This window comes from Taeniopygia guttata, chromosome 3 (genome assembly GCF_048771995.1).
Source record: "Taeniopygia guttata chromosome 3, bTaeGut7.mat, whole genome shotgun sequence".
NCBI classification, from domain to species: domain Eukaryota; kingdom Metazoa; phylum Chordata; class Aves; order Passeriformes; family Estrildidae; genus Taeniopygia; species Taeniopygia guttata.
In genome coordinates this window covers 87493440-87516840 of record NC_133027.1, presented here as the reverse complement: position 1 = coordinate 87516840, position 23401 = coordinate 87493440, and the positions used below count along the sequence as shown (strand labels likewise).

Here is a 23401-nt window from a genome sequence, read left to right as displayed (position 1 = left end):
TTTCTCTCCACGGTCTTCTTTCCTTTCCATGGCCCTTCCTCTCCATAGCTGTGTTACTCCACAGGCTGGAGGTGCTGCTGCTGATCCAGGGATGCACCAGGGCTGGGTGTGTGTGCACACACATGTGCAAGGGGTGCAGCAGTATGGGCTGTGGGATGCAGGAGATGCCCTGCAGCAGGTGTGTGTGCGTGCAAGGTGTGTGTGAAGAGCGAGCACCTGGGTGTGAGGTGTGTGCGCACTCGGGGTGCAACAAGGCGTGCCTGGGGTGTGTAAGGGGTGTGCAGGTAAGGGGAGCACCCACAGTACATGGGGTGTGTGCAGGGGTGAACACCGTGGGGCGTGTATCGCGTGTGCAAGGTGTGAGTGCGTGGTGCAGGGTGGGAAGGGTAAAGGTATCAGAGCGCAGCGCTCCGGGCTGTGTTAGTGCGGGGTGTGTGAGTGCGTGTGAAGCTGGCAGTGCACGTGTGCGTGTGTGCAAGGCTGTGCCGTGCCCCGGGCCGTGTTTATCAGCCCGGGCCGGGTCCCTGTGTGCGCAAGGCTGCGCCCGAGCCCGGGCGCTCCCCGCGGGCGGGGCGGGGGCCGGGGCCGGGGCGGGCACGGGGCGGTGCCGAGGCCGGGGCGGTGCCGGGCCGGGGGAGGCCGGGGCGGTGCTGGGGCTGTAAACACGGGGCGGAGCGGGGCTGGGGCCGCTCCCGCGCACACCCGAGCGCAGCCGCGGCCGTGGCCGCTCCAGCGGCGGCAGCACCGTGAGCGGGGCCGGGGGCGCGGGGCGGGGGCCCGGGCTGGGGCTGGGGCTAGGGCGGGGGCACGCTCGGCAGAACAATGGGGCGGGGGGCGGGGGCCGGGCCGGCCTCGGCGCGCTCGGCCGCTCACCGCGCTCCGCTCCCTGCAGGCAGCCCCGATGGCCAAGCAGCCCCCCGAGGTGAAGGCGCGACGCGACGGCGAGGGCGGGCGGCTGCCGGCGGCGGAGGGGCCGGGCCCGGGCGCGCAGCTGCGTCCCGGCGCTCCCGCCGCCCTGCCTGGGGCCGGCCCGGTGTCCGCGGGCGCCGCGGCGCGGGGCCCGCCCGCCAGCCCCGGCCCCTTCGCCACCCGCTCGCCGCTCTTCATCTTCGTGCGGAGGTCGCCGCTGCTGCCGCGCTCCTCCAGCGGGTACTTCTCCTTCGACGCCGAGCGCAGCCCCGCACCCCTGGGCTGCGACAAGGCCACGCAGACCCCCAGCCCGCCCTGCCAGGCGCTCAGCCACTGCCTCAGCGCCATGGGTAAGCTCTGCGGCTCCCCATCCTCCTCCTCCTCGCCTCCCCTCCCCGCCAGCCTCGGCTGCCCTTGCTTCTCCCTCCTCACCTGGTGTGGCTGCCCTCGCTTCTCCCTCCTCACCTGGTGTGACTGCCCTCGCTTCTCCCTCCTCACCTGGTGTGGCTGTCCTCGCTTCCCCCTCCTTCCCTGGCGTGGCTTTCCCCAGAAGCGAGTTCCTGTGGGGGTGTGTGAAGGTGTGAAAGTGAAGTGCCGGGGGAGATGTGCAGAGGGTGAACATGTAGTTGAAGGGCAGGTTGAACGTGCAGGAGTGGTTTTCAGACCATTCACCTGGCTTGGCTTTCCTCACCTTCCCCTGCTCACCTGGCTTGGCTTTCCTCAGAACGGTGGAAAACGCGGATTCTCGTGGGGGTGTGTAAAGTGCCGGGGTTTGTGTACAGGTACGATTGTAGAGGAGGGCTGTGTAAAGCTGTGAGCACACAGTACCCAGGGGTTTGTTGGTGCATGAGGGGTCCTGCTCTTTGCCTCGGCTTCCATTGGAATAATGGAGAACGCAGGTAGCCATGCGAGGCACCTGCAGCAGCACCCCCGCATCCCACCCACGGATTTTGGGAGCATCCGTGCCGCGGGCTGGAGACTCTCCCGGCGCTCTGGGATTTGTGGAAGCTGGCCGGGCCCGCCGAGCAAACACAGCGCCGGGGAACTCCCGCGCGTCCAGCGCCAACCTCTTTATTACTATGATGTTTATTCTTTTCCGGGCTCGGTCAGTTGCTGCCAGGGGAGGAGGGGACAGAGTTGTTGAGTCCAGCTTCCTACTCAGGGCTTGCTCGTCCAAGGCTGTTCTGCCTAGCTCAAGTGGCTGCTGGCTCGTGTGTCGCTGCCGGCTCTCTCATCGATCAGTGGCGGAGGTGCTGGGGTCATGCATCCCGAAATCCCGCTGGGAAGCGGCCTGGAGGCGGGCGGGGGCGTGTTCACGAGTGGCTTTGCCAGGTGAAGCCTCTCCAGCAGGGAAAACCTGCTTTCGGGAGCTACCTGTGTGTCCAGCATTCCCCTCTCCTGATGAATTTCCTTTAATTGGAGGAAACTTGGATAACAAACATCAGCTCCAAGCTTTCTGGGATCTAAACACCATCTTTTTTTGTTGGTAGTGTTTTTGCTCCCTCCTGGCTCCGGGCTGTGGCTCTGGCTGCGGAAGCCTGGCTGTAACATGCCCTGAGGAAAGATTTTGTGACATTATTGCAGTAATTACAGCTTAATTCATGTTTCACAACCTCGCCCTGGCACAGCCAGGCAGGGATGCTCCTGGAATTCCTCGCTGGGAGAGCCGAGGTGTGGGTTTCTTTTATCTGGGAAGAAATTGAAGTTTTCGCTGATATTTTTTTTTTCCCAAATTCTTGTGCTCTCATCAGCTGTTTTATTGGAGCTTTTGCTCTGTTAGTGTTGCTAGGGGCATCATCCTAAACAACTATAAGCAAATGGAAAATCCTCAGTACTGTTTAACTGGGACTCCTGGATACTCCTGAATGGATTAAGTTGGGAGCATGGAGCTACACAGCTGTTTTATCCCCATCCAGGCCTGCAGCTCCCAGGCTGTGACTTCCCATGCTGCTCTCCTTGGGAAATATCCATGACTTTGCCCTGCACACCTCCTCCTCAATCCCTGTGCCTTGGCAGTGTCCAGCTGGATGTGTGCCATGAAGTTTTCCACATGGAAGTGGGTCAGTCCCTCGGGAAGGAAGCAAAGGAGATATTTTTGTTGTGCTTTTACCCACTTGATTTTATCTATTGTGAGCAGAAGCTGCAAGGTGGAGAGTTTCTCTCGGAAGCATAAGCAATAATAATAATTATTATTTTTATTAAAATAAACAGGCGTTTCCTGCGAGGAGAAGCGACGGATGCTCCCAGCCTCTCCCATGGGCAGTGGAGAACTGCTCCAAGGCTGCTACAGCATGGCAAACTCATGCGCTGCCTCAAAAGTCCCTCTCTAAATCTCACAAAACCTTCCCCAAAGGTTTTAATGAGGGCAAATAAAGGTGGTGGCAGCCCTTGGGAATGCCTGGGGTCGTGTAAGAAAGAGCTGTTGGTGTGGAGGTTTTGGGAAGTGATGGTTTGGGCTGTGCCGCCTTTCTGACAGTTCAGGAGGACACATCCAGCTGCTTCCAAAGCTGTTTCTTTTGGGAAATGAGACAAAAGTAGCGAGGGGACATTATGGGATGTAAGGGAACAAGGGTTGCAGTGCCAGCCTGGCATATCCGGGATGATGCTTTTGGGGATGGAAAGCAGAGGAACAAGGGTGAATTGATTTGGTTGTGCCAGAGGAAGATGCTTGATCCTGCTTTTGGGGAAAGAGGTTGGCAGGGATGGGGAATTCCCAGCTGAGTGTGTAGGTCACCCAAAATAAAACTCACTCTTTCTGGAGAGGCTGGGTGACTGTGCATGGTATTTTGTGTCTCTCCTTCCTTTCCTTCCGTTGGATTTTTGGTCTGAAGGCAACGTGTTTGTTTGCATGCAGATTTTGGGAATGTGGCTAGAGCAGGTGCCCTGAAAATGGGTATTCCCAGTGGTGGTTTGATCCTGGTGTGTATTCGCATGAGCAGAGAAGCAGTATAAACCTGTTGCTCTCGAAGAAGATTCTCCACGTGCAAATAGTTGGATTTAAAGGGAAAACCTTGAGCTGGGAATCTGCTGGTGATGTCCTCACACTCTCGTTTTGGAATCGTTGCTGTTTCCTCCCGGCTCTCCCAGATTTCCTTTTGGGGGGTTGGATACCTCACTCAGGAGCTGACGTTACAGTTTGGGGTTGGTTTCTTTGCCCTTCCGAGCCGGAACTGCAGCAGTTCCATCCTGGAGCATCCCTGGAGCTAGACGTGGCTTCTCGGCGGTGCCGGTGCCCGCGGATTGTCGCCGTGCCCGGGCCAGACGTGTCGCCCTCGGTGGCGGGCGCTGGCTCGCGCTATGACTGTGTCCCCCCGCCCCGAAAGAGCCTGTGACTGGTTTGGGGACCAGTTATGACTGGCCCCTTTCGCCGCCGCCGCTCGGCAGCGCCGCAGAAAGTCCTTTCTGAAAACCTCAGCCCAATTTCGCTCTCAGCCACCGAGCCCAGCCCGAGTCTCTCGGGCGGAGGAGCCGCGCGGGTGCGATGCCGGGGCGGGGGGAAGGATGGCAAAGGGGGAAAAGGATGGAGCGGGAGCAGCGCTGCTCCCTCGCGTGGTTTTCCTCACGGTCCCCGGCGCTCCTCGCCTCTTCCTGCCCCGGCTCGCCGCGTGTTTTTGTTTCCCTGGCTGGTCCGGCCCTGCTGACGGCGGCGGTGGGGTTTGCGGAGGTCGCTCCGCCCCGGCCGAATCCCGTTTGGCTCCCGGAGGAGCCGGGGCGGAGGGAGGACCGCGAGCGCCGCGCGTGGTTCGTTCTGCGGCGGGAGGAGAAGCGCTGCTCCTGCACTACTACAGCGTGAAAACAAAACACATCCTCCGGCCAAGCAGCGCTGCCTTGGCTCGGAAATGCATTTTCCAATCAGGTTGGAGCCAGGCTTTTATTTAATTTCTTTTTTTTTTTTTTTTCTAACTGCCCTACTAATCCTTTGAATGTTTGGAAGATTGGAAGCGATTCCTGTTCCCTTGTGATTCTGTCGATGCTGTCGTGCCAAAACACTGCTTTGTTTTGTGCAGTTTTTTGATTTGTTGTTGTTGTTATATGGGGTTGTTTTATTTTTATTAGTTTGTGGTTTTTGGTTTTTTTTTGTTGTTTTTTTTTTTTTTTTGTTTTTGTTTAATATTCATTAAGGCTGCAGTTCCTGCTTGCATCCTGAACTTTAAGGAAGGGGGATGAGGTGGTGCTGGTACCATACATGGTCCTGTTTCTTTTTTTTTCCCTGGCTATTTGGAGGATTTACCACATGTTTAATAACTTCTTAAGGTGGAGACCTAAATAATAAACACATTAACTCTTTCTTTTCTCTTTCAAGCCAGCACTTGGATTTGCTGGAAATGTGGTTTCTCCACACATAAATCAAATTGTGGCTTTCTCCTCCCTATGACAAACCTATTGGTTTTCCTTGTTGGGCACTTGAGGATGATTTGGGGAAGAAATGTGAAAATTGAATTAAAATATCCAGGCAGAGGATTTTTAAGGTTAGGGAAGGAATTGCTGCTGAAGGAAAAGTGGGGGAAGAGGAGGTTTGGTGAGGGAGGGAAATTGGAGCGTGGCATCTTGACTCATCCCTGTTTAAGAGGGACCAAAGCTTGGAGATGCTCCCATGGACAGCCTACAATAAATAAATAAAATCCTAATAGCAGTAATAGTAATACAGAAATAAGAAGGAATAAAAGCCTGTTCATTGTATGCAGAGAGTCCCCACATGCACCCCTGGGATTTAAGAGCGATAAAATATAATAGCAATAAAAAGTAGGAATAAGATGGCAAGAGTTGATGGGTTACTACAGAATTTTATGTAATAAATTCTATACAATTTGTTCTTCTTCCTGTTTTTCCAACTCTCCTGTTTCATCCCACACAGCTTCCCGATGGCAATCCCACTCTCCAGCTGAAGAGGTGCAGCCGGAAATCTGGATTGCGCAAGAGCTGCGGCGCATTGGGGACGAGTTCAATGCCTCCTATTGTCCACGCAGGGTAACTTTCCCCTCTTCACCTTCCATTTCTCTAAAGGGAAAGGCTGAATCATTTCTGGAAGCTCTCTCTGCGGTGAGCACTTCGTTCACTCAGACGAGAAAAGACTGCGCGGGTGGGGGGTGGCCTGGACCAGGCAAATCAGCAGCTGTGGCCTCAAAGCAATGAAAAATAACCTTTAAATCAATTAAAAATAACCTTGAAATTGGGAATGGAAGCTTTAGGGCACCAGGTTTGCTCAAGGGTTTAGGGGCAGAGGTGTTGGATTGGGCCTGGACCTGCTGGTGATGAGGAAACTTTTAAAAAGGAAGAGGCAGGGAAAGTTTGGGGGTTTTGGGGGATGCACTGCCTGGCACCATCGCTTTTAGGGAAACATTCAGTGGGATTCCCAGCCCAGCTCTCAAATCCTGGCTGCTGCAAAGAGACTTGGTCCTAGAACTTACTTCTTTTGCAAAGACTGTTTTGAAAGAGGTTTTTATAAGCCCATGAACTTGCTCACCTTGGTGTGTTGCAACCCAAGTCGATGCAGTAATGCCACAGAGAAGCCTAAACCCAAGCCCAAGGCAGCCCAGCCCAGGGGCTGAAGCAGGATGAGCTCACCGGTGTCCCAGATGCCAAGTGTTCCCAACGGCTGCATGTCCCTGCTTGTGGATTCTGCTCCATCCACTCGGGCTCGGCTGTGGGAAGAGGGGCCAGGAGCAGTGCTGGGGATGGAATGCTTGCTGCTGGATCTTTATCCATCCTCTTCAGCTCCCAGATAGCTCCTGCAGTGCTTCCTCACTGCTCCTAGGGTTGGCTTTCCCACAAAATGGGTCAAGTTGCTATGATCCTGATTTTTCCACATCATCTCCACCTGCTTCACTTTTCCCAAATGCCCTGGTGTTCTTGACCTGCAACAAAATGGTGATAAGCTGATATCCCAAATCCAGAATCCAAAATGCACATCTTCACACCTCCCCCATCCAGGCTGATCCCTTGTGATGCAAAGTGTCTGTTTTTTGGGATGAAAGGACAATGAAAGGGAGGAATCAGACTGTCCAGGAAGCTGGAGGCACCTGGTAGCAGCAGGCAGATCCAGAGGAGCTGGAAGAAATGCAGAGTGCCATGGAATATCCTGAGCTGCAAGCGACCCATAAGAATAATCCAGATCCTAACTCCTTGCCCTGCATAGCCCCAGCAATCCCACCCTCTGCCTGAGAGCATTGTCCTCATATTTCTTGAACTCTGGCAGCCTTGAGGCTGCAACCATTCCCTGGGGAGCCTGTTCAGTGCTGGACCACCCTCATCCCATCTCCCATCTCCTCCCTGCCTCCCAGAGCAGTGCCTTAAATTTGGAGTAATTTGCGAGGAGCAGGAATGGCCTTCCAGTGTTATCGTGGCTCCTTTGGTGCTGGAAATCTCTGGGCACATGATGCCGCTCCCTACAACCCTGTGGTGGATAAAGGGGTGAATTTAATGGGAATGGGGGTGTTTCTCAGGCAGCAGCAGGGTGAGGCGCAGGGAGCATCCCCCAGGTTTGCACGAGGCTGTTCCCAGTGCCACGGCTGCAATTCCAACCCAAGGCTGGCCCGGGGTGAGGAGTGGAACGCACAGGACACGTCCTGCCTGCTCAGGTGACACAAGCAGGGGATGTCATGCATGACCCTAAAAACACTTTGTACCTGGTGCAGTCAGCATGTGACAAATTCTCACTCCCTGCACCCAAAACTGGGGAGGTTTCAGAGCATTTAAGCCAGTGTTTAATTATCATCCCTGAGGCACTTTGCAGAAAGATCCCTTTTCCTTCTGGAAGCATTCTGGCTGTCTGGGCTCTGGAGGGCAGAGTGGAAGGGCTCGTGCCTGCCAGCCCCGCCTGGCTCCGGGGTTTGCCCTTTCAGCCTGAGGTTAGAAATGGGGAACTGCAGCAGTGCCAGAGCCGCACTCGCCAGGCAGGTCGGGGCTGTTGGATGGGTCCTGCGGCGCGGTCCTGGCGCGTTCCCTGTCACGCTCCCCAGGGGTGTGGCCTCCCCCCAGGACCATTTCTCGGACAAGACATCAGGAAATCTGGCAATTCGTCATCCAGCCACTCCTTGTCCCAGCACGGCTTGTGGGTACCAGGCTTTTCCTGGAAGAGGGGACATGCCTTGACTGCTGTCATGAGCCCCAAGCTCTGCTGGCTGCAAAGTGTTAAACACTTCACTTGGTGCCTCTGGAATATTTTCCAGGTGTTTATATAGCATGGGGGGCTTCATGCTGGGAATTAAAGTCACCGCTTTGTTGGTTTTTCTCTTTTTTTTTTTTTTTTTTTTTTTTGCCTCCCTCTCTTTCAGGGCTTCTTGGATCACCAGGTGGGAAATCCCCAGGTCATGATCTTGCGCCTGCTTCGCCTGCTGCATTCCATCATTCGCCTCATCTGGAGGCTCCACTGAGCACCAGATGCATCCCGAGGCACCAGGACTGAATTCCTCACTGGGAAAGCCTGGGAAGGATGGACTCATGGATGGATGTGGGGCTCCCACCCTGCCTCTCCCCCTGGACATGTGGCAGGATGAGGGTGGACATCCCATTCCACGTGGCGTTTTATGGCAGAGTGGTGTTTACTCAGTGTTTCTCTCCACTCTTTTTATTCATTTTTTGCCTTTTTCCCAGAAGCGTCTCAGCGAAAATGTGGAATCATGTGTTGTCATCGTTGCTGGAATTCTGTGGCATGAGCCCTATGGCAGGAACCAGGGAAACCTGAGCCAACTGTTGGGCAGAGCCCTTGGAGTTTGCCTTGTGGAGGCTCGGGTTCCTCCCCTCTCCCTTTGCCTCTGGGGCATTTGTCTCCAGAAAGGCTGGAAAAAGGGCAGAGGGATTTAATCAGCACTTCTTTTACCTGTAAATACTTAATGCTACCCCAAATCCAACTTCATTTGCATAATGCAAATCAGCCTATTTCCTGCTGACTGATTTTTTTTTTCTTTTTTTTGGGTTTTGATATCTCTATTTTTTTGATCCACTCTGAATTTCAAGACTTCGCTGTTGAACTCCAGGGTCCAAACCATCACAACCAACCAACCAAACCCCAAGCCACCAGGTTGCCTTTTTTTTAAGAAATTCTTTCTATAAAATGTATGAAAACGCTTCTGTAGTGTCTGCTATCAGATGTGGGGGACTGAGTAATCCAGCAATAAACCGTTCCGGAGGCAGGGAGCAGCTCTTGGAACACCGCAGCCAGAGGCAATGGCAGCAGGACCTGTTGTGAGTCGTGGCTGTCAAAAGAGGTTTCCAAGATTGTGTTTTCCTGGGATCCTCTCCGTGTTTGGATGGGGATGAGCACCCAGATGCATATGGAAGGACGCCAGCCCAACATGGATTTATCCAGGACATTCCAAGGGGATCTGACTGCTCTGTGTCCTCCCAGAGAAGTTCCCAGGTGCTCCGTGTCCCAGGGCCTTTCCCCTTCCTCCCTGGAGCCATGGATTGGCGGGTGTTCCCGTTGTCTCCCAGCATATGTTCTTGGGGGATTGGCTGCTCCGGCTATCCCATATCTATGCACAAACATCCCCCTTCCCTCAGGCTGGTGCAGGTGCTCCCCAAAAGCTGCGGGGTTGTTTCTAGTCTCACCAGCACCATAGGAAGAGAAAAGAAAGAAAACCCCATCCCAAGCCCCCCTTGGAGCGGTTCTTCCCTCTGGGAGAAGCTGCTGAGTGCCATGGATGATGATTAGTGTTAATTAACGATAGACAGATACCAGTGGGAGCTCTCTGCATGGCTGTGCCTGGCAGGTCGGAGCAGGGCCTCCCCTCCTGCTCCTGGAGGATCACAGAAGCAGTTTTAACCTCGGTTGCCAATTTTATTCCCTTTTTTCCTTGGAAGTGCAAGGTGAGCAGCAGTTGCAGGAGCAGGGAGTGTTTTGGGAAGGGCATTTTGGAGCCCTTTGGGGGGAACCTTTGCACTGGTGGAGAGTGAGCAGTTCAAATAACGAGGGAGCTTGGCCAGGGCAGATCCTGCTCCTCATCCCTTGGGATTTGCCTCTGGCTTTGGCTCACCGTGGCTGTGCTGCCCCAGCCAGCCCTACTGTAGGCTGCCACCAGGGATTTCCCATGGAATTCCACTGGTAAAATTAAAATTAAATGGATAACACTTGGCAGCTGAGGGAAGGAGACCCAGTGAGATTTATTTTTTTTTTTCTCCCAGTTGAGTTCCATCATTGCTGGTGGATGAAATGGTGCTTTGGGATCTCCCAACCTTTGGCATCCCAGAATGTGTCCCTTGGAGTACACCAAAGAATCACCAAAGAGCACTTTACCCTGTCCTCCCATGGAGACAAAAACTAGATTCATTTTAAGGAAAAAAAAAAAAATTCAAGATGTTGGCTAAGTCTCCCAGGGCCTTCTCCACAGCAGGAGTTCCCAGCCAAAAATCATAGGAAAAAGAACCCTCAAAAAGTAGGATTCCTGTGGCATTGTGAGGTTTAGTGAGAAAAAGCCCCCAAAAAAGACTCAAAACAGAAAAATTATATAAAATAGGGATTTATGCTCCTTTCAGCCATGTTGGCTGCCTGCTCTGGGTCATGTTTAAGCATAGCTTGTGCTCTGTGTTGCACCAAAAGGATGAAGAGTTTTCCTTGGAAACCAGATTGATCCTGTGCTTGCTTCTCCTCTTTTGCACCAAATGTAAATACTCAAATATTTATTAGAGTAGAGTACCATATTATTTTCATCATCTGAGCCAAATATCTGTGTGCAATGTACTCCCTCTCCTTTCTCTCCTGTAAGTTTTGTACAGCTTAGAAATACTTTAAAAAAACCCTAAAAAATCTTTAAAAAAAAAGTTCCTGTTTTTTTCCTACGCTTTTTTAGAGTGGAATTGGTAAATACTGTAGGTCCTTTTTTTCTTTTTGTTTTTTTTTTCCTGTGTAATTAATGCACTCTACTGCTCTACTGTGTAATGCTGTAACTTGTAGAAATGTTGTATATTTATTTCCTGCTTATTTAAGTTCCTGTGAAGATTCGGTTTCCTCCCTGCCAGAAGTGTTGGATCCCCTTCCAAAGCCATTGTGGTGAGGATAAGATTTTAATCTTATTTTTCTCCAAGTGCCTAAGTCTCCACTTCCCAGGAGTGATTTAGGCACATCAAAGACTTCAGCATTAGTGAAATTCAGTGGGAATTTGGAATTCAGTTCCTCCACCCCCCAGGATTGCTCCAGACAGGTTTTCCTGGAGCAGCAATCCATGGGATTGCGTGAATCACTAAATCGTGTCGCAGGACCCAGCTAATGTAGCATTTTTGACTGCAATTTCCCTGCCTTCCTTGTGTTTTGCACTGATGAATTTTGGACAGGGTAATTGCCACTTTACTTGTGCAATACTGCTGTAAATAATTGCAAGAGGCTTGTTTTTTGGGGGTTGTTTTTTGGTTTTGTTTTTAAGAATCTTTTATGTTCTTAATATGAGTTTTATATGAATAAAAACTTTGAACTATTTGTCCCGAGTGCTGGTTCTTTGTGGGGACTGAGGTTCTCCCGAGAAGATGATATTTCTTGCTTTATCACCAGTTTTCCCCATTTTTCACCCATTCTCCCTCCAGACCTGGTGTTCCCCTCTCTATTTTGGTGTTCCCCTTTCCATTTTGGTGTCCTGGAGCTCCAAGATGCTTCAGGCCACCCAAAATGCAGCTCTTAAATGAATTTGCTTTGTCAGGTGCTGCCTTGAATGTTCCCAACCCCAAAAGCTGCTCCAGCTGGGAGTTATTTGGGGATTCCTTGGAATTTTGCTTTTCCTCACATTTCTGTGGTCATGTGCCCAAGCCCAGCTGATGGGCATCTTCCATGCACTTCTTTGTCCCCTGCTGGTTTTCACTGGCATTGAAGAAGTTTTGAGGGTTATTTTGTTATGCTTTGTGTCTTATGTTATTTTTATTTTATTTTTTAATGCATTTGTTAACATTGTTTTTTGTTATGGAGCATCACTGTTTTTTCCCTTTTATTATTTCACATGACGGTTTTTATTTTACAGTTTAAAATCTGTTCCTAAGAATTCCCATTCCACCTTCTGCCTGGACCTTCCATCTCATTTGTCCCTCCAGCCTTCCTATCCCTTCACTTATTCCTCAGCAGTCACCACGTGAAAGGGATTTTAAAAAAACCCCACCAAGTCCTACTTGATAAACAACCTAAAAAAATTCTGGATTGTTTTGTTTTGTTTTGTTCTTGAGTGTGTTTCAAATTACAGAAGTTCCTGAAAGGGAAGTTTATTGGTTTCAGGTGCTATTTTAGGGGCTTCTTTAACTCACAAAAAAAAGGTTTAATTGCCCAGCCAAGCCTGTGGCAGCTGCTGGCTCTGCTCTCCTGGTGGCTCTGTGGTCCTGTTGGAATTTGGGAGCTCATGGATGTGTCCGGGTGAGTTGTCACACCTGGGACATGACCCTGCTGTGATTCAGGTTGGGAGGAGCTCGTGCCCTGCCTGAACCCAGTGACCTTGGTGACACAATGGGAGGGAAGTGCTGCCCCTCTGTCGGGATCTGCCCTCGGCATGTGCCAGGGCCAGGTTGGCAATGGCCAACTCCAAGGAGCTCATGGCCACTTTGAAGGTGTTCCTGGCCCAGTTAGGCCATGGCCTGGCTCAGGCTGGCCACAGCCCACACACTGGCTGTGGCCAAATCCAAGGTGGTCACAGTTTAGGTTGGCCAAGGCCAAATCCGAGGCGTTCCTGGCCAGGACAAAGGTGGTCATGGCCTGTTGGTTGTGGCCAAGCCCAAAGTGGTCACGGGTCCACCAAACTCAGGTTGGCCTCAGCACACCTTGGCCATGGGCCAGGCCCACCACAGCCACATCACCAGCCAGGCCCTTTCCATGCTCTTAAATTCTAGGAGCTCATAAAAACCCCCATGTAATCCTGTTTTAAGGATGACAACTGGCCTTTGTTCCTTGAAAAGGAGCAAACTCCCAGATTTTATTCATGGAGAAAGCCACAGCTCCCTGTGTGTGTCAGAGCTGGACACTCATGGCTGCCATGTGCTCATGCTGTTGGGGACACCCAAAACTGGGACATTCCTGCGCTCCCACACCTCTACCAGCCTCAGGAATGCCAAGCAACCCAAGCTGAGGATGCGATTCCAGTCATCCAGAGCCACGGGAGCAATACCAGGTTCTCCCCACACACAGAAATAAATAGACATTTTTTTCCAATGACTCGTCACTGACCTTTCAAACACCTGTGCAGCCTAAACCAGCTAAAAATACCCCCTGAGCTTTGCATTTGATTTTCATATTGCAACAAAGCTCACTTTTTCCAGCGGCTTTTCTGCCTTTCTGGCAGCTCCTTGGATGCTCAACCTCTCCTGGGGTCACACTCGGTACAGACAGAGATGGGAAGTGTTGGACACCAGGGAGGTCCCTAAAAGCAGTAAAGGGATGTTAAAGGTGCTCTAGAGGAGTTTTTATAGGGTGGAAGACAAGCTCAGGGATGGCTGGACCAACGGAACCTTTCTGCCGCCCTTCCTGAGCATCCTAAACCTCTTCTCTGCAGAATCTTGAAAAATTAAGTCCTACAACACAAGGAAAGGCAGACAACGAGGTTACCCCTGATGGAGACACTGCTGTTCCAACAAAAGCTGGTCTTGTGGAGCTCAGGGGGCCTCACACAGTCCTTTTGGGGATACAGGGCCTGCTCTTTCCGGATTTGATGGATTTCTCCTCGCTGGGTTTGTGACAGGCTCCTCCATCCTTTTTCCCAGGAGGACACACAGGTAGCTGGTGCTTCCTGGCCTTGCAGGCCATTCATTAATCCATGCCTCATCCCGCTGCAATTATGGGCAGAGTGGGCTGAGCCAACTGTTTTTTGACAATCCCACAGTTCTCCTGGCTGGTAATTAATGAAAACAAAGTTGGAAGATGGCACAGTGGCCATTCCGTAAGGATGGAAAGGATGGTGAGTGCTGCAGCTCTGCCTGTCCACATCCTCACACCACATGTGACCCCACGCTAAAAAAGTCAGGATTTTCAGAAATCCTGGTGATTTTCACACAAATAATCCCCCTGAGGTTTGAGGGTAGAGCCACAGGATGCCCTGGGATGCCCTGAGCCCACATTCCAATGCCTATCCCTCCCAGAGCCACCGGCGTCCCCCCCGTCAGCCAGGGGCAGAGGGCACAGTCACACGCGCCTGCTATTACCATTCAAATGACTTATTGGCAGAAATGGGTTTAAAAATAGGGGTTTTATGATAAACAAAGTAACCTCATACAGGAAGTGAGCTGCAAATACTATAACATGGTGTACAAAGGTGGTAGAGAGCAGAGCTGCCCCACAGAACTGAAAAAACAAAACCTGAGCAAGGGGGGAGTCCAACATTTTCTTGTTTTTTTAAAATTTTTTTTTTAAGGAGGGAAAAGGGGTGAAATGAAGAGAAAAAAAGGGCTGGGAGGTGAGAGAGTTTCTCTTCTCCACATGGCCCTGAAATAAAGGTGATGCCAACGCAGCTCCGCGATGTGAACCCCGAGTCTGAGCGTGCCAGGACTTCAAAAAGTGTCGGGTGCTGCTGCTGCAAAGGTTAAGTTTTCCTCCCGAAACCCCGAGTGTGGGCTGTGAAAGAACATGGTAATGAAGAAAAATTTCCCCAGGGCTGCTCTATGATTATCACCAAAGCCATCGAGTTTCAGTTTGAGTGATTTGTATTTATTTATAAAAACAAAGACGAAATAAGTAGAACGAAAACAAAAACCTCATCCTAATTTCTGAGCTGGAGCCTGATTTATTCGAGCAGAGATGTTCAGGTAGAGCAGGCTGGGTTGAGAAAATGAGCTGAGTTACTCATGTGCTGCAGGGCACATTTTTTAAGGTTAAAAAAATACCATAAAACCCCCTCAAAAACACATCCAACCATCCTCATCGGTGCCAAAATGCTGATTTACAAGTTGCTGAGCTGGGCAGCAGCTCCAGCCATGGGATTCAACCCTCGTTTGGTGCTGGAGCACCTTAATTCGAGTGGGAGAACAAAAGGCATTTCTCTTTTCATGTGTTTTCACTTCCATCGTGAGACAGCTGGTTAAAAAAACACACAAAAAAGTCCTTCAGTGGTCTCTCAGCCTCTACCGTGTTGTTTTTCTACCTATTTTCTGTTGTTGGCTTTTGTTATCAGTCTCATCTGCAATTTGTGGCCGATTCTGACATGTTTCAGGCAGACGTGTTCCCAAAACTGCTTGCAACCTTTCACGAGGGTACAGTGGTGAGGACAGGCACGGCAGAACCACAGCACAACGAGAAAAAGGGCAGATTTAACCCCAAAATCAGCGTTTGCACAAATCTGTGTCCCCAAGGCAGAGACGAGCCACAGGGCAGTGCTGGGTGGCACCAAACCAGTCTCTGCCCACCCCCTCAGTTTAACAGGAATTAATTCCATCTCCCCCTCGCAGGAGAAGCCAAACTCAGCCCTGCACGACCCACTGGATTTTTCCTGATCCCGAACAGCATTTCCCAGCATTTCCCCACCACTGGGCACAACCCTATCCCAAATACCCCCAAATACCCCGGGTAAACCCTGCTTTTGGCAGCAGAGCATGGATTAAATCAGTGGGGCTGTGAATTACCACCGAAAGCCAACGCCGCCGACCTCGCAGCCCTTCAACATTAATAGCGAAACCAAAAAACAAATTGCTCCACGGGAGCAAGCGGGAATTTGGCAATTCGGCTGGAATTCCAGCAGCATCACCGCGGCGCTCACCACGCCCGGTGCGGGAGGCAGTGCTGGCCAGCAGCGGCGGCGGCTCGGCAGGAGCAGCGGGGCTGAAGCGAAGGATGTTCGGGGATTGGGGCTGCACAGGAGGGCTCGGAGCTGTCACCCCGCCGGGCTGAGCTCGGTGCCGCCGGGGCAGCCGAGGCTCTCCCGGAGCACCGGCGGGCGAAGCGGCGCGCCGAGCAGCCCCGATGCCCCGCGCCGCGGAGACAACCAATTTTGGGGTTTTTCAGGGCAAGAGGCGGCTCGGCTCGGGCTGCCCGGCCGGGGGAGGACTGAGCCATTGTGAAACCCGGGTCCTTTTCCTGAGGCTGCCGCTGCCGGCGGCGCCCGCGCCCGGGGGCGCCCGGGAAGCCGCTCCAACGGTTTCCCGGAGCGGGGGCGGCCCGGGAAGGGCACCCCGCGCCCCCCGGACACCACAATTTCAGGCTCCCCCGGGCAGGGAACAGCAGCCGGCAGCTCCCTCAGGAAGGGCTGCCTTCACCCCCCAATCCCCTTCAGCCCCGCACCTCCTCCCTCAGGGTCATCAGGGAACGGGGGCGTCCCACTGCCCTGCTGCTCCCATCCCGATCCCCCTCGCGTTCCACCAGGCACCGACCCACGCCATCGGCTTGGCCAGGAAAACACTAAAATACAGAATTTCAAGTCAATGTCTCAGGGCTCTCCCAAAGCTCACTCCACTTCCTGTGACAAAACAAAATACGCTTCGTTTGAAACTTATTCTTCCTCTATTTAGTGCCGAGAAACGATGACCAAAAGCACCCTCCAAACTCTCCTGGGATTGTTGCTCCCTCTCCTGAGCCATCCACAGCCCAGACAGAAGACGCAGCAGGGCTGGAACAGCCTCAGCAAGGCATGAAGTCTTTAATTTCAAACGATTTCATTTCAAATCTCGAGCTGGGCTGAATTTCCACGTCGCTATTTTCGTCTCACTGCTGCTCGAGTCAAACGCTCCCCTCCCGCCCCCCCTCCTTCCCCACGTCACCGATGTCAAACATGAGCCAAAGGTGGCAAAAGGAGGGATCAGGGGATAAAAGTGGGGTTTGGCTCATCCACTTCCCCGTGCCAGAGTCAGATAGACTGGGAATATTTGAAGAGAAGGAACATTGAGACAAATCCGTTTGCTCTGACTCATGTGGGGAGAGCAGAACACTGAGAGTCCCCAGAATCCTCAGGCTTTTCTCACTACATTCACCATAGGTGAAGAAACAGGAATTTTGGGAAGTTCAGCACTAGGAACTGGACTTCGATAATGTCCATTTCAACTCAGGATATCAGTCAAATTTCCAGCAATTCTGGGCTGCCCTCCTGCCAACACTGCTCTCTGAGAATCCCTTGGGCAGCTGAATGGAAAAATATGGGGGGAAAGGGAATTTGTTGCTGATCGGGTTTTGCTCCATCGTAATTTTTCAGTGGATGCCTGAGGGGGATCCCTCTGACCTGAGGGGGAATGGGTTTTATCCCAGGAAAACAGTAACAGTTGGCTTTAAAATGTCCCACCTGGAAAATAAGGATTTCTCCAGGGGTTGGGAATTTGCCTCTGAGATTTAAGCTGAAAAATTCAATATCAAGAAACCCAGCTACCATGAATCTCTCAGCAGCAGGCTTTAAATCTGTGGGTGCTTCCATTTATTCCCAATCCTTGCATTTACTCCCAATGCTTCCAATTATTCCCAATCCTTTCCCATTGTAAAAATAGTCCTTTTTATCACCCTTTTTTTTTTTAAATTAACCCCCATTTGACTTAATTTATACCATTAAGGACATCATCCTATTACATGAATTATATAATTTTCATTATATGTACCATATTAGATTAATTCTATCTATTCTATCACACTCTGTTACTAAACTTAATTTAATAAATAGATATTTATGTTATTCAACTTTATTTAATAAGCTAGTATTTTGATGTATTAATCACCATATTATTCAATAAACATAAAAACAGTTTACATAGGAGAATATATTTAACAATTTTATTTAAACAGAACTAAATGTATTTGTATACATTATATAAATATAGATAAATACATTTACATATAAATAGAAATATATTTACATGAATTACGTTTTCATATGAATGTACAAATATAGGATTTATTTAAATATAAAAAGTAGGGAATGGTGGGAGCTGCTGGATATTAATTAATTGCCCTGCTGGATTTTAATTGCCTTTCCTGACTTAAATTCCCCTCCCTGATTTTAATGCCATGGAATAATGTTGAAGAGCTCAGAGAGCCTGCGAAGGGGCACTTTCATTCCAGGATTTGGTCCCAAATATTTGGCAAATATTTTCAAAAGAAAATAAATCCCAAACATCTGGAGAGCCCCAAATCCCTAAAACATTGCTTGGGTGCCCTTGGAATCACAACACCACAGGAATGGGCACCAGAGGGACCTGGGTGCTGGGATGGACATGGCAAAGTCCCTGTATGGGATTCCTGGCAGGGGAAAAGAGCAGCTGCCGAAAGGTTCTGGGAATGGGCACAGGGAGAGGGAGAGGAGCAGCTGGGACACAGCCCCGCAAGGCAGCACCAGTAATCCCAGTACCAGCACCAGCACCACCAGTACCACAGCACAACCAGAAGCAGCAGCACCACCAGAAGCAGCAGCACCACCAGAACCAGCAGCACCAGCACCACCAGTACCAGCACCAGCATCACCAGTACAACCAGAACCAGCATCACCAGCACCAGCATCACCAGTACAGCCAGAACCAGCACCACCAGTACCAGCATCACCAGTGCAACCAGAACTAGCAGAACCAGTTCAATCAGAACCAGCAGCACCAGTACAACCAGAACCAGCAGCACCAGCAGCACGCACAGAACCAGCAGCAGCCTCAGTAAGCTCAGCAGCACCAGTAAAACCAGCCCCAGCAGCCACCCAGTCACTGCTGACTCATTTTTGGCCAGAGCCTCCAGGCACTGCTCCGTGGGGTTTTCCCTTCCTCCTCTGTCACCAAATTACCCAGCCCCCCCCATGACGTGGGGCAGCAGTTCCAGGAACTGCTCAGCTCCCCAAACCCCAGTTTCCAGCTGAGGAGCCAGACTGGTGCTGTTGGAAGTGCTGGTGGCACCCGCAGCCTCGCTCCAGCAGTGGGACACGGATCGGGCACCCAGCTGGTGCCCTCAGCTCGGCACTTTGCACCCCCAGCAACTCATCCTGAAGCCATTCCTGCCCTTCCCACGAAGACATTTATCCATGGAGGCACTCACCAGATCCACAGCTCCTTCCCCACATCCTCCAGAGCGTCTGAGACTGGGAGAGGGAACATCCAGGACTGGGTATGTTTTCATGGGAATGGGTGGAAAAATCCCAAAGTGCTGACTGCACTTGTTTCCCACCATAAAGTGGGGACTGAAATAAGTGGGAAGGGGACAAGATCCCCCTTTCCAGTCCTAATCCCAACAGGACAGCCGTGCTTCTGCTGATTCTCTAGGGAAAAATAAGGAAAAAAGGCTTTTTTTAGTTTATGCTGCTTCAAAAACCACTTCTGCTTCTTCTGTTCCAGAAACAGGGAATCACCTATGGAAGAAACAGCACCGGGAATGCTGGAAGCAGAAGAAGAGTGGGATTTCTGCCCCTTTGCTCCCAGGTTTATGCCAGTGGGATTTGGGCCGCAGGGTGAGAATGATCCATGGCTTTGTGTCCCTCCAATCACAGGTAGGATGCTCCACCACAGGGATTCATCCCTGTGCTTTCCACACTTCTCCTTCCACAGTCATTTGATGGCAAGGGGTCAGGATCAGCTTCCCTGGGAAACCCCAGCCCCATCCAGCACAGTTTCTGTGGGAAAGTCATGAACTCTTTGATATTGAGGATTAATGAGAATGACAGGGCGAATGTAGGATGACAGCAGAAACCTTGGCTTCAGCATCCTTCCCTGGGCTGCAGGAATTATCCAGGCAGAGCAAAGGACAGATAAAAATCCATGAGCCAGAGAAAGCTTAGGATTTCCCCTAATTTCAGTCTCACTTTCCCTCTGCTCAGAGCCCCTTACTTCCCAGGCACAGAAGCATCCCCCTGGAGCAAATTCCCCATGCACCAATTCCCAAAGCCACCCATGGATCCCCTGCCATGGGATCCCTCCATGGACCCCAGACCAGACCAAATCCATCCCACATCCTACCTGGCCTCTCCCCGCTGCAGCTCCCAGCCCGGGATGTGCTGAGGATTTATATGGCTCCGTCCCTCCCGCCAGGATGTGGGGAAGGAGATTTTCCCATGGCCGGGGCTCTTCCACTTCCCCCATTGGGAAAGGATCAGAGAATTTTTTCTCATCAGAAAGAGCTTTTGCTGGGAAAGGTCTTGTTTCCCAGGACCTGGAGCCAAATCCATGGAGACTGTTGGCTGAGGAGCTTGGGAAGGGGATGAGATATCCCAGAATGGGAGTGGGAGACTCTTTCATCCAGGGAATGCATCCCGAAGCTCTCAGGCACCTGGATATTCTTCCAGCCTGGAAAGCCCCATTTTACCCCCATTCCCATCTAAAAGAAGCCATGACCTCCCAGCAAATCCCCTAGGAAAGGCTCTGGCTGCATGAGAGGGATGGAAATCACCCCCACTCCCCAGGGAACAGCTCCAGAGATGCTCATACACCCCAAGTCCTTTCCCTCCCAGCTAAGGGACCTTTTCCCTCTCTCCTGCAGCAGAGGGGTGGCTGTCACCCTGCTGATCTCCCCACTTTGGGCTTTTCCCGCTACATTTCTGTTCCATGTGCTTTGGAGCTGCTGTATTTTGGGGAAACAATGCACCCCATGGTCAGCTCAGGGCAGGGCCATGCTCCTGGATCCAGCTGGAGCTTGGAGGTGACTCAGGGGCACGAGCAGCCCTGGGAGTGGTGACACAGCACGGAGGGGGAGCCCCGGGGAGGTGGGGGTGGGGGGTGACATGAAAGGAAGGGGGAGCTCTGGGAACTTTTAATCAGCCTTTTCCAAATGCACACTAATCAAACTTGGATTTATGACACCAGAGAGGCAGCTCAGATATAGAGAGGTTTGGCACTGAGTCCTCCATGGCCATGCCATGGTCCAGCTAAGCAGCACAACCTCAATCCCTGTCTTCAGGACCTGCTAGTGGCTTTAACCCTTCCAGCACCATCACTGCAGCACAAGGAAAAACCCAGCAGTGCCTGAGGGAGCTGACATGGGATGAGTGATGACTTGGCTCAGCTGAAGGAGGAAAACCACCTAAAACGATCCCCTTTTGGTCCTCATCTGCAGCTTTCACCCACTTCCCATCCAGCTCCCTTGGCTGAGACTCCAGGGATCACAAATCTCTAAATGAATCCAGGAACTGTGGAATTCTGGAGGCATTGGAGCACCATACTGGATACAGTGGCACCAAATGCTTGGCTATTCCCCCAAAAAAATGGGAGATGGATGCTCCTCTTTGTTGCTTCCCACCCCTGGAGCTCCTCCCAGCACAAGCTGGTGGGAAATGTCCTTCCTGGAAGAAACCACACCATGAGCATCCTATGGGAAGGAGGAACATGAGGATTTGGAGTATTTTCCACTGTGGTGGGAAAACATTCAGCCTGCTCCCTTTCCACTTTCCCCCTGCCCCCCACCTCCCTCCCCCCCCCATATTGCCACAAAACAGGAAAATGTGCTGGCAGTCATTAGCATCTCTCTGGAAAATGCCAGGTTGCCAGCCCAGCTTCCAGATCCAACTCTCCAGAAACCCTCAGAGTGGCTGCGAGCTTCAGGGAAAGCCAGAATCATGGTCAAATCTCCCATTTTCCTTCTAAAAAGAAACGGGTGGAAACTGCTCCTGCTGGATATTCCCAGTGGGATGGAGCTACTGCAGGATACAGATCCTAAAGAATCATGTCACACCACTGCCTGCATTACCTGCGGGGTTCACCCACATCCACTTGGGCAATGCAACAGCCAAAGGGATCCCTCGGGATAGCTGGAATCCTGGGGGATCCAGCTGCTCTGCTGGGCAGGCCGGCACCTGCCTTCCCGCAGAGCGAAAAACAAGTTGCTAAGTCACAGCAAAACCATGAAAGCAAAACCACAGAGCCCCAAAGCACCTCTGAGTCACTCCCCGGCCGCCGCCACGGCCCCAGAGCCCTCCCAAAATTCGCCGCCACCTGCAGCTGCTGATCCATGCTCCAAAGGGCTGCTCCAGAGTTGCTGGGAAGCATTTTCTTGCAGGGAAAGCCTCTCTGAGTGCGCACAGCCATGGATGGAGGAGCCGAGGTGACGACCAAGCCAACCTGGCAGCCCCCACTCATCCTTTCTTTCCGTAACTTCACCTGGATTTTTATTGTTACTGAGCGATGCCGAACACTCGTAAGGATGGGGATGGAGCCGAAGCCCGGGCAGACAGCGCTCCCGGGATTAGTCACCGGCGGCAGCAGCACTGCTGACATGAGTCACGGAGGTTTGGCCGCCCAGTAAACCCGGGATTTTCAGGTTCCCAGCTCTGGGGTTGTCCTGGGGACACCCTTCTGTAACTGCTGCCGGGTTCTCTCAGCCGCCTCCCGGCACTGCTGCTTTGCCGTGGGATTCCGCAGCAGCTGGAATGGCGGAATCGGTCCCATGTTTGCGTCCCGTTTTGTGCCTGAGGTGGGAATTGCGACGGAGGCGTGGGATGCAGCCGGGTGACAGCGGGGCTATGCCGGTGGCTCCGGGGACGATGCCGACAGAGGTCACTGTTGCCGAAAAGTTGCGAGCCCCAGCCAAAAAACCAAAGAGAACTCGGTGGGGAAGGCAGCGATGGGGTCAGGCTGGAACAGGCACCGCGTCCCAGCTGCGGGACCTTCCCGGGAATGATGCACCGGGAAGCGCAGCCGGCACCGCGATGGGATGAGCTGCCACCGAGGGACATCCCAGGAGCCACCCAGCCGGCATTGAAGACGGATCATGAGGCTAATTCCCCCTTGGAGAGGGGATTTGCTGCCGCCGGATGATCCCGAGGGAGAAAGCTGAGCCAGAGGAGGAAAAGGAGGGAGCCCGGGACTGCTCAGCCCCTGGCCGAGCCACTCAGCTCCAGGACAGCTCCCGGGACACACAGGCAGTCCCCAGGGAACCGCAGTTTGGGATGTATTGGGTGGCAGGCGGTGGGAGAGCGGGAGAAGCAAGAAGGAAACTCGCTGCTACCTTCCCCAGCCCAAATCCCAAAGGAGACTACAGACTGAGCGGGAGAGGGCGGCACAAAACACCCCAAAAAGGTGACTAGGCACTGTGCGGGTAGGCATGACGCCAGCGGAGCCCGGCCTCCGTTCCCAGCTGTGCCATTATCATAGTATCGGGGAATGATTGGGGTGGGAATGTACCATAAGTCCATCCCGTTCCACCCCTTGCCATGGGCAGGGTCATCTTTCCCTCACCGAGGTTGCTCCAAGCCCCGTCCAACTGGCCTGGGACACTTCCAGGGATGGGGAATGGAGTTACCCCGGTGCAGGACCGGGTAGAACCTCCACATCCACCCTCCCCCTTCTCCGTGCCTGAGCAGCGCTGCTTCCTTCCCTGCGGCTCCCGGAGCATCCCTAAATTCCTCCCAGCTCCATACCGCCTCCAGGGCTCCTCCAGCAGATCCCTCCGGGACGAGGCAAAGCGCGAACCCCGAGCAGCAGCCCGCGCGAAATCCCAAACGTTCCCGCTGGTTCCATTGGGGTTTTTTCCCCGCAATTCCTGGCAGCGGCCGAAGGGAGCAGCGCCTTACCGTGGGTGGCGGGGCCGGGCCGGGCCGGGCCGGGGTTCCCTGTGTTCCCACGCGGAGCCGGGAAGCGCAGCCCCGGGCGCCGTAACGGGCGCGGGCGGCCCGGGCGCGCTGTGCTCCGATCATTGGTCCAGCCCAGGGAGCCGCTGCTTTCA

General features: G+C 52.5%; 1 protein-coding gene and 1 long non-coding RNA gene across 4 annotated transcripts; one reads left to right on the top strand and one right to left on the bottom strand.

The window, feature by feature from the left end:
* The first annotated feature begins 614 nt into the window (after nucleotides 1–614).
* Nucleotides 615–8418, top strand: BCL2L11 (BCL2 like 11). Of its 3 annotated transcripts, XM_030268677.4 has the most exons (4): nucleotides 615–746; nucleotides 893–1259; nucleotides 5765–5877; nucleotides 8184–8418. In XM_030268677.4, the coding sequence occupies exons 2-4, from the start codon at nucleotides 902–904 to the stop codon at nucleotides 8280–8282; spliced, it is 570 nt and encodes a 189-aa protein (XP_030124537.4). In that variant the 5' UTR covers nucleotides 615–746; nucleotides 893–901; the 3' UTR covers nucleotides 8283–8418. The 3 variants fall into 3 exon arrangements, with proteins under 3 accessions (XP_030124537.4, XP_030124536.1, XP_072783445.1); XM_030268676.4 differs by lacking the exon at nucleotides 8184–8418 and having other exon boundaries at nucleotides 5765–6086; XM_072927344.1 differs by lacking the exon at nucleotides 615–746 and having other exon boundaries at nucleotides 816–1259.
* LOC140683767 (uncharacterized) lies at nucleotides 6244–23387 on the bottom strand. The gene is made up of 3 exons (XR_012055194.1): nucleotides 23250–23387; nucleotides 18791–19010; nucleotides 6244–6764 (listed from the first exon to the last, which is right to left on the bottom strand). It is a non-coding gene; the product is annotated as an uncharacterized lncRNA (long non-coding RNA).
* Between the last annotated feature and the right edge of the window lie 14 nt (nucleotides 23388–23401).

Excerpts from the sequence above, each read along its gene's own strand:
- BCL2L11 (XM_030268676.4), top strand. The coding sequence starts at position 902 with ATGGCCAAGCAGCCCCCCGAGGTGAAGGCGCGACGCGACGGCGAGGGC. Across the intron at positions 1,260-5,764 it reads CCACTGCCTCAGCGCCATGG|CTTCCCGATGGCAATCCCAC; the intron begins GTAAGCTCTGCG and ends CATCCCACACAG.